The sequence below is a fragment of the Scomber scombrus genome, chromosome 17, assembly GCF_963691925.1.
Source record: "Scomber scombrus chromosome 17, fScoSco1.1, whole genome shotgun sequence".
NCBI classification, from domain to species: domain Eukaryota; kingdom Metazoa; phylum Chordata; class Actinopteri; order Scombriformes; family Scombridae; genus Scomber; species Scomber scombrus.
Genome location: NC_084986.1, coordinates 15296417 through 15307483, shown reverse-complemented (window position 1 = coordinate 15307483; position 11067 = coordinate 15296417). Strand labels below are relative to the sequence as shown.

At 42.1% G+C, this 11067-nt stretch overlaps 1 protein-coding gene across 2 annotated transcripts in view; it reads right to left on the bottom strand.

Moving 5' to 3' along the window:
- Positions 1-3831: 3831 nt before the first annotated feature.
- Positions 3832-11067, bottom strand: part of LOC133997875 (prospero homeobox protein 1-like) — a 32059-nt gene continuing 24823 nt past the window's right edge. For both annotated transcript variants that reach the window (XM_062437595.1, XM_062437596.1), the window contains exon 5: positions 3832-7708. In XM_062437595.1, the coding sequence (XP_062293579.1) occupies positions 7523-7708 (186 nt within the window). In that variant the 3' untranslated portion in view covers positions 3832-7522. The remainder of the gene's footprint in view (positions 7709-11067) is intronic.

The following is an 11067-nucleotide window of genomic DNA, read 5'->3' as shown; positions in this document are numbered from 1 at the left end:
GCATATTGACCACTAGGTGTCCATATCACTGATGCCAACTGCGGGCAACCCATAGTTAATCTCACACTGTGCCAGCGGCTCTGGAGCATAAGACCAGTGTGTTGCTCCATGCACAAATAGATGAAATCCAGTGTTTAATTACTAACACATGCAGAATGAATCCATCTGAGCAATGTGTAAATCTGTTTTCATTTCTTTTGATTGGAAGTGGAGTCATTTTTCTGTGAAAAATATAAATCAGGGTGCATTAATAAGATAAATGCACTGTTAGGCAAATAAAAGGAGATTCACACATACATACAGATTACCTCAGTAAATAAAAGTCCTCTGACTGAGAAAAACTTCAATAATATTGTGCTGTTTTAGTTTCAAGCCCACAGTCATTTTGCAGGAGTAGGTGTCAAAATGGTTCAAACGATGGACAGCTCATTTTGGTCGTTGGTAGGAGGATCGTACAGAGAAGAAATCGAAATGAGTTCCTGAGTCGTTGTTGTTCTTCGTCACCCTTGCACGGGGAGTTACATCAGTGCTTGTGTGTGGTGAATCTGGTGATATTTATCAAATATTTTCTGCTTGTTATCCGGTTGGAGTGTTGTAAAAAAAAAAAAAAAAAAAAAAAAAAAAAAGCGTGATGAAAGAGCAAAGAAATCTGTTCTGCTGAGACAAAAAACAAAAAAACAAACGCACACTCTTAACACAGAAATGTTCTTGAACCTGAGTGTGTGATAACAAGTGAACACGAAGGGAGGAGGGACTTGGAGAGGGACCTTGGGGACCGTGTCAACGTTTTCTGTGCCGGAGCAGGGACAAACATTGGGCAAACATTGGGAAAGTCTGGCTGCCTCTGAGATAGTGGGCCGTTGATCTAAGACTGAAGTGCTAAAGTCCACTATCTCCTGTCTGATACAGCAGCCAAGGTCTTGCTGACACACAGAGCCACAGAACAAACATGGATACCTGAAGACAATGACCTTTGAACCCCCCAGTGGGAGAGGTGGAAAAAACAGGAAGTGGTGAAAGTGACTCCAGTGACTTCCTCCCTGCAGGCCAAGAATGAATCAGGTGGAATGATTGTAAGTACATGGGTCATTGTACATAAAAAGCGCACACACACAACCACACATTGTTCAAAAGTGGGAAGCACAGATGTGGTGTGCGTGTGTGTGTGCGCGCATGTACAAGTGTGTGCCTGCTTGCGTATGTGTGTGGTGGAAGAAGCGAGAGAGTGAGTCTTCAGATGTAGCGACAGATGGTATTTGATTACAGAGCAGACGGTCGGTGTTGTACAAAGATGCTGTCTCAGCCCAACGTAAGGAGCTGTAGCCTCCGGTTAAGGCAAGCAGAGGGAGGCAGGCGGAGGACAAGAGGGAAAAGGAACACGGGAGAGAGGAGAAAAAAAAGAATAAAAGCAAGCAAGCAAGAAAGACACAAAAGAAGCAACTCCAAAAATGAGCATCAAAGCAAAAAGAGTGAAAAGCAGTCGGGCAAGAACAAAAGGAAGAAAAGGAACAGAAAACATTCAGGCATTGTGGAAAGTACAACAGAGGTCATGATGAGAAAAAAGGAAAATGATGCAAAGAAAACACACCAACCCTTTAAAAGACCCTTTTTAAAACTGACTTCTAAACTCACTAGCAGTCTTTTTTTGAAAGCTATATCTTATATCACAATCTGTTCTCATTGTTTTTGTTGCTGATATATGTAATCAAAAATCATTTTAGAAGAAAATTAGATTCTCCTGGCTTTTACAAAATGTCGTTTGTACCTGCATATTTAAATATTTCACTAATTCAAACAAACCACAGACACTATACCACAGACACTGACACTGACACACACACACACACACACACACACACACACACACACACACACACACACACACACACACACACACACACACACACACACACACACACACACACACACACAGAATTCATTCATTCAAACAAACCCCATTTCCCATAGGCTTGTCTTTCCAATGTGAACTTTTATCTAAGCCTTAATTAAAGAAATTGATAAAACACAATTAATTAATTTCACAAATTTTTAAAAAATTTGACAGTTTTAGGTTGAAGACATGATTTAATCGTGTCATTTGTATGCCTGTATATATATGTGTGTGTGTGTGTGTGTGTGTGTTTCCCTCAGCATGGCAATTGTTGCGTTTAGCCTGATGAGGCGGCATCTGCAGTCCTCTCTGGAGCCTGTGGAGAAAACTAGAATGGGAGGTTGGCACTCCATAGCCGAACTGCTCATTAACGTGTTGGATCACTCAGAGAGCAGAGCAGCTCTAATTCACTCACACTGGACAAATTATCTATACAGTAAATACACACAGTATGATCAGTGATCCATTGGTGATTAAAAAAAAGTTGATAAATAAGATAGATAGTCAAGGCAAACCACCACCACTGTAATATATTTGTTGTATCTTTATTTAACTTAATAATTCTTATTAGTAATTATCACATTACATACACACACACACACACACACACACACACACACACACACACACACACACACACACACACACACACACGCACACACACACGCACAAATACACACACACCCTCATTGTAAAAATGATATCTTTGTCCATGTAATATGTATTGAAGGTGATATTAATAAATGACACTCATCAAACATTTTCTACTCTGTTTTTCATTTTTATTTCCATTTTTTATTCATTTTGCACAAGCTTGCATATATACTGCACATACATTCAGTTCATAGAGGGTGAAGGCACGAAAGGCAATTTGACTACTGGTTGTTTTTGGGCTGGGCCAAAGCAATACATTGGAAAAAAATCTCAAGAGAAAATAGAAAACTGCTTCAAACTAGTTTCAGCTTTCCAGCCCACCCTCGGCCCTGTCCAGGAACAAAAACATAACAACCTTTTTTCTTTTTTCTTTTTCTAAACTGTCCAGTTCCATTTAGCTGCCAAGATCTCCATTTATCATCGAATGAGCTCTTTAGGAATACTATTTTTAAAAATTCACTTTTAGGTAGGATTAAAATCTTTTAAAGTTGGATTCTACTTAATGAAATGCAGTACAGCCTTCCCTGTTTGAAAAAAAAACAACAAAACAAAAGAAAACAACATCAAATAAATTAGGATAAATTAAACCAATAAATTACACAAAATCTGCAAGACAAATAGACACCAATAACAGAAAAAGCAGCCATGTCATGAGTTTAATTTTACAATCTGTGTGTAACTATTCAGACTGTATTTGACACATGGCTGTTCCAGTTGGAATTACTGCACTAGCATCGAATAATAATGTCATACAAAAAGCATCAACAAAACACTATTTACATAACATATTGCTAAGTTATACAAAGGCAGTATTTATCACTGTAAGTCCACATCATTGATATTTACAAAAAAAGAGGAGCGATGTAATAATAATAATTAAAAAAAAGAATTTTTTACTGAAAGCATCAAGAAACAAAAACTCCTTTCAAACAGGTCAGAAAACAGATCAGAGGAAATTATCGCAACACACACACACCCACACACACACACACACACACACAGGCACACACATGCACACACACACACACACCAAACCCACGTTGCCAACGCTTAATGAGAATCATTTACATGTCAGGATGGCGATCCCAGGGGCGGGGGAGGGGCCACAGTGTTGAGAATTGTGTCACTCACTGGTTCACAGGTTCTCATAATAGGTCTTTTCTCTCACACAGACACACACTCATATACATCAACACACGCACACACACACGCACGCGCACAATGCAAAGCGTACAGAAATTCCACAAAAGTCCAAACTTTTCCCAACTGTTTGAACCCGGTAAAAAAAATTGTATAAATTGTTTTTTCTATCTGCAGTCCCTCTCTCTCTGTCTTTTTTTTTTTTTTAATTGTTACTATACAACATGTGTCCCCTCCATGACACTAGTCTTCTGATGACAATGAGTTCCTGTCTCTCTCCTGGGTCAAATCTAGAGCTGCGTCGGCGGCGTCTGCCCTTGTTTTTTTGGACGAGGCCGGGTCCGCAGACTGCCAACGGGCCACTCCGTGACATCATCATTACCCGACCGCTAGCCTATGAAGCATCGTTCTGTCAGCAAAAATTAAAGAAACGGATGCTGGTGCAACTTCAAGGGCACTGCCGACGGGAAACAGACCCCCGTTAAAGGCATGGCAGGGAAAAAAACAAAAAAAAACAAAAAACTCTGTGGGTTTTTTGGAAGAGTGGTTATGAGTCCAGTTGGAGAGAATGGGTCATCTCTCTTTTTTGTTGTTTTCATCCTTCTTTTTTTAACCACTCTCACCCCCATAGCACTCTGAGTGATAATAGAAAAAAACTGTACAGCTATTCTTTGTTTCATCCTGACAGTATTTACAGTAGCAACAACAATAGTTCATACTCTGAAAACAGATTCCAAGTTTATTTTTCTGATCTCAAGGAGAAGACAGCCATTCAGCACAATATACAAAAAGGTAAAGAAACCAAAAGAAAAACTGGTCACAAAACCTGCAAAAAACCTACAACTATTGCTCCTAATCTACCAACAACTCACTTATTCAGAATACAGATTTAAACAAAGCCGTCACTAAAAATACCCTCAAGATTTCTTTTATGAAAGAATTTCTAACAGTGCCTTCCAAAGAACTTCCACTACAGTATATATTTTTCCAATAGATTTATATTTTACAATTCTTAAAAAAGACTATATATGTATTTTAATAATATTATGCTAAAAATCAAACGACCCCAGAAAAGGAAAACTTGACAAAAATATTTTCAACGCGGTATTAAGGTCTTTCTAATCCTTTTTTGCACATAAGTCTTCATTATCCTGAATTAATCTTTTTAGGCGCAGGAACTCTTTAACTTCAGGGCGGGGCTGCAGGAAGGGGGAGGGTGTGGAGCGATAATAATCTGTGCATCAGATAAAAGTGTCCTTTCCTTTCTCCTTTGTTTGTGGCGCTTTAGAGCCCTTGGCTGGTGCTTTGAGACTCTGAGACATGCAGGGCCTAGCCCATCCTTCAGTGAGAAAGGTGTCCGGCTCGCTCTCTCAGGGCTCCGGATCTTAAGAAGAACACTGTCCATAGGGAGGAAGAGGAGGAGAAGGGGGGGATAATGAAGGGAGTAGCTCTCTGTCTTTCGCTGTCTCCTTTTGTCAGGCGCTTTGTCTCGCTTAGACACATCAGCAGGTTAAGCAACCTGCCCCTTGGATCTTTTGTGACACACAGACACACTATAAGCCAATGTCGCCAAGGTGAGATCAACAGCCAGCTCGCACGCACTCCAGAAAGTATTCTGCTCCTCTCATCGCATCAAACTTACCTCGTCAAAAGGGCAGCTAAGACTAATTGCTTATAAAAATTCTTAAAAGCCTGAGAGGGCGGATGTAAGTCATAAAATTATAGATATACACGTACAACTCAAGTGGAAAATCTGGTATTAGAATCTCAGGTAGAAGTGAAAGGAATGGCGTTTTTTTTTTTTTTTTTGACATTGCTCAAACAGAATCACACTTTGGGTCTTAAAAAGCTGCCAGTGTGGGACGGAGGGACAGAGCGGAGGGTTTCAGGTGCATGTTGCTCCTCGCGCTGTGCCTTTGTCCCCGCTCTTTGTAGTGCTGAGAGCTTCTCCATCTACCCCTGGGGTGAGTGCTCACCTTCGACCTTATATTGTTGCATTGAGAGAGGAGCTAGATCACTCAAAGGCAGGTGAACGTGGAGGGAAGAAGCAGTGTGTGTGTGTGTGTGTGTGTGTGTGTGTGTGTGTGTGTGTGTGTGTGTGTGTGTGTGTGTGTGTGTGTGTGTGTGTGTGTGTGTTGTTTGTGGGGGAAATTCCACTTGAAGCAAAATTAATGAATGCCTGTGTTTCAGCTATTATTCACCTCTCTTTGCCCTCCTTGAATTATCTTCCTCTCTATGATGCTTCTGTTCATATGTATTCAATTATCTATTGTTTCAGCGACACTGTACTTTAGATTGCCACAGTATTGTGATATATTCAAGTATCAACTGCTATTGAAATAACTTCATAATGTAATTTACACCTTGTATAGGTTAATGAAAGCCTGCCATATCAACAGGCTGACTGCATCTCACACATGAGCTTTTTAGTCAAAATAGTGCTATTATACAAAAGACAAAAAAACTCTGCAGTTATTATCGTGTATGTTCACCACTCCTGAACAGATAAGTAGATGAATACATTTTGTTGACAGCTGAACAAATGACTCTTTCGGTGGCAGCAGTTTACTTGCCAAAGCTGGAGTGGCTACAGAAATTTAGCCATTAAAAAGACAGCAAGTGACACACTAAAAGGCCACACTTCTGCACCGTTTACTTCATGTGTTTCTGCATCCTAACTTTCATTTCTAGCGTTGTCAGACTGGTCCTATGCAGCGCAGGCTTGTCACTACAAGCGAATGGAGAAGCCCACTTTCAAAACCCCCAAATCGAAACACTTTCCAGGCATGCTGCCCCAGACCCCGACCACCAAAAAAACCCCCCAAAAATAACAAAACAAAACAAAGAAAATAGATCCAAAGTTCACTTCAGTGACAAATAAACAGAAACAGAGTATGGAGGAAAGAGGAAATGTGGGCAAAATATTTCAGAATCTAAACTCTTTTGGAATAATATTAATAGCAATAATTTATTTTTTCTGCAACGGCATCAAGGGACAAACAAATCTCGAAGTGCCAATCTTCAGCAAGCAGTGATGACAAATAATAATAATCATAAACAACAATAATAATGATCATCAAAATAATAATGTACACCCAATAAACACAATGCCCTACTTGCAGGGAAAACACACTTCAAAACATGGTAGAGCTCAGTAGCTATTTGAAACCAGTCCAAGTCCAACAGACCAGTACAGACCAGTACCACGAGCCCAGTCTTAGTCCAGTAAATAACCTCACTAGGCCGTGTGTGTGTATGTGTGTGTGTGACTGTCCTGTTCGGAACATCTTCAGTAGCACAGTCTATTGGGCACCCACTTTGCAGGGACAGTTCATTGTGTGGGAGACCCACTGGATTGCAGGGATACCCCTGGGTGTCACGAGTGAAGTTTATAAGGAACCCAGCTTATGTTCTTAGTAGTGTAATTCAGAAACTCCTTCCACACACTGAGGACCTAGTTAGTGTTGATCATACAACAGGCCAAACGGATGAGGGTTCACACGGTCCAAAAAACACCCAATAAGATTAGAGTCTCTTCAGTTCAGCAGAATCATAGAAAAACAAAACAAATAATAACCATCATGATAATTATCATATAAGAACAACAACACAATAGCTAGGTCATTTAGGAACTGCCACAGAGGCTTCAGATTGGGAATGCTACTTCATAACTTTCATACATTCAAAAAATTAAAAAAAAATTAAAAAACAGGAAATCAAAAGTAGAGTGGGGAAAGGGAAAAATAAAACAAAGAGAATATCATTCTGAAATTCTATGAAACCAGAGGGAAAAAAGCGCAAAGCGTTGAGCGAGGAGGAGGAGGAGGAGAAATCGATTTACTCGTGTAGAAGCTCTTGGAGACAGTTGGGGGACTTGAAGATCTCAGGGACCTCACTGTCCAGTTTGCAGATGACCTTATAGATGGCCTTCTTCCAGGACGGGTCGACGTCTTTGCCGGCCACAATGGCATTGAAGAACTCTCTCAGTGTGATCTCAGCCACCTCCAGGAAGCGATTAGGGACCTTGATAGACAAAGGAAAGAAAGAAATGGTCATTCCTTTGCACATGATTAACCATTTTAAAAATATAACATAACACAGGAGTCTCCCCGATAATTGAACAATACTGTAGGTTTTGTTTTTATGGTTAACATTTTGATCATTTTAACTTTATTTCCTAGGTTTTATCTGTCAGTTTGGGATGTTGAATGGCCCTAAATACTATGATACCTATGAGTTTCAGCGACCATTGCCTGTCAGAAAGGTTTTGGTGGCAAACAAATAAAATATTGTTCCATAGAAGCCTAAGTCATCCAACATCGACTCAAAATCTTGAGTTATTTGTTTTTAATCGGGTCTCCACGATATGTAACTGTAGCTTCCACCCGCTGTTAGAATGTTTCTTATTGAAACACTCTTTGGGAGTCATAGTTAACTTCACATTAAATTCAACTTCACAGGTGCCTTTTTGACTTTTTAATCACATATTTACTACCACAGTTGCTCATCATTCATCATGATGATTCAACCAAGACAGTTTCATGTTGATCCAAGCCTTTAAAGTGCTCCAACTGCCAGTCACTTAACATTGTATGCAGAAAATTAACAGGACTTAAATAATTTCTTCCACTTCATTTCATTTTGCAGTAAGTGGCGGGGTTCACAATATCCTTATGCTGATATTTTCACAGTGGATGTAAAACCATAAATCTCCCGTCTCTTGAGTATCTACTTCCTTAAAAGCCAATTGAGGCATCGGCCTGAGAAAAGTCACTTCTTGCGAATTCTCAGGTTTCTCACACCTCCCACTTCCCTCCCCGTAACACGGTGAGCGTGACATCTTTATGATTCCTACTGTAAATCTGTGACCAAACAAGACAGCAGAGCCGAGTGAAGAGCGGTGGAGAGGTGCTGGCGAAAGAGGAAGTACTAAATGCTTTGGGAACGGGGAGACACGCCGCCTCTTTAGTGTCCCTGACAGCAGCACTCACCGACACCATGGAGATGATTAGTCTGGCAAAGATCTGTGACACCTTCCCCCAAGCCAACACTCTGTCACACACGCGCGCGTGCTCATACAGGCGTGAGCACACACACCAGCGCACACACCTCCTTGTGCCAAGGAGATGACACATCCTGTACTGTGGCAGAGCTCTACATAATGCTTGCTACACACACACACACAAGCTACCTCGGTGTATTTGGCTGAGTCTCTTTCCTCGACTCAAAGCTCCAGGGCGACGCAGCCTTCAGGGGTCACCTGCTTGGATAATGCTGACTGTCTCCCTGCCCGCCTCCCTTGATGCTCGCACACACACACACGTACACAAACACACACCTTCGCACACACATGCACACATATACAGCAGCAGCAGCTTGCTCAAATGCCTGACAGTGCCACTCCGCTCCTCTCCTCTCCTCCAGTGTCCTGCAGATACTCATCAGGAGTGTCAGGACACAGCAAGGTTAGTGGCCACTGGAACAAACACACACACACACACACACACACACACACACACACACACACACACACACACACACACACACACACACACACACACACACACACACACACACACACACAGGCATGCCTGTTCTCACACACATATGCACACATGGGAGAGTCACCCACCCCCCTCAGGGTGATGAATGGAGGCTAAGATGCCCGTGTGTCTGGTGTATGAGCGTGTGTGCATATCTCTGTCCACTGCTCGAGTGAAAAGGTGAGTCGTGAATAAGGAGCTTGTGCGCTCTACGCGTTTGTGTGTGCATGTGTGTGTTCAACAGCGAGAGAGAGAGAGAGAGAGAGAATAAACACAAGCTAACCCAATTCCCCAAATATTGAATTCCCCTCGAGTGGGATAGAAGTGGGTATAATTCATTGTTTTGGCTGCTGTCGTCTCTAGAATACTGGCACAATGACCCCAGTGCGAGGGCAACTTTGTGTATGAGTGGTATGTGTGTATACGTGCATGCACACACTTTTCCCAAAAGACCTGGCTAACGGGCCAGTGCAGCGAAGCGCCGTGGCCGTTAGACGCAGGGAGTGCCGCATTACTAAGAATATTCCTGCATGGAATTTCTCCTGACGTTTTGACTATAAAAGGACAGCAAAACGCTGACTGCAAGGAGAACGCAATGTCAAGGAGAAAAGGGTATTGGTATTTCAGATCCTCTTGACTGAGAGAGCGAGAGAGGGAGAATGGGAGGGAGGGAGAGAGAGAGATGGCGAGAGAAGGAGGGGCTGAGAAGAGTCTAAGGAGAGAGAGCGCAGCGACAGAACAGAGGGAGTTATTCCTGTCCCGTCAGCCTTTGTTTTGTGAAGTACGTGTGAGTTGTGTATGTGAGCGAACAGCCTCCTGACCAGCAGTGAGCCTTAAATGTTTGCAACCCCTCCCTTGTCCCCCCCCTGCCCCACACACACATACACACACACTCCCCTCTCTTCATCTCTCTCTCTCTCTCTCTCTCTCTCTCTCTCTCTCTCTCTCTCTCTCTCACTCTCTCTCTCTCTCTAGGGTCAGCTGTTGGGCCTTTGTTCCAGAGGCATTGTGGGGGATTATCCAGTGTGGCCGTTCATTTGCTCTGCTGTCCGGTAAATGGGGCCAATCGCGTGGCTCACAATCCTTCATACATATTTCATAGGGCTTTTAACAACTTCTCAGCAGAGCCCAAAATTAAAGGACAGATGTACAAAGAGGGGAGGAGAGAGGGAAGGAGGAGGCCGAAAAATGGTAGAGAGGGAGGGATGGGTGTGTGTGTGAGGAGTGACGCCTGGAAAAGGCAAATGAGGTGATTGACTATGCGTCCACACTAAGCAGGTTGAATTTTTTGACTTTTAAAAAAAATCTCCATTTTAGCCTTTAGCCACTTTTTACCTGTATTTTTCTCACATGAAAATATTTTCGAAAAACGGTATCTGGAATGGATGCATCTGAAAATTCAGGATTTCTTTCGCGTGTGCAAGGAAATATTTGAAGATGACAACGCAAGCCTGCTCGGTCATGGTTAAGGGATGCGTGGCAGGAAGTATAAGAAAACTATCATGGTTGAGGCTGACGTCTTCATGTGTCACACACACATACAGCTGTACACAACTTTCTGCTGATAAAGTCTTACGGCACTGTGGAAAACAAGTGATTTTACAGTGACAGAAGGAGCGAGGCTACGAGAAAGACAGAAAGGATGGAAGGTGTGTGTGTGTGTGTGTGTGTGTGTGTGTGGCAGGGGGTCCAAAAAAACAAAAGCTTTCATGAAAAGAGATATTGTTGTAGCTCTTCCCCTGTGTAACACAATATGAAGAGAGGAAGGAGAGAATGAGAGAGAGGAAGGGAGAAAAGAACGAGCAGAGGTGATTGATCAAAAAAAAAGAAGATAAGGTA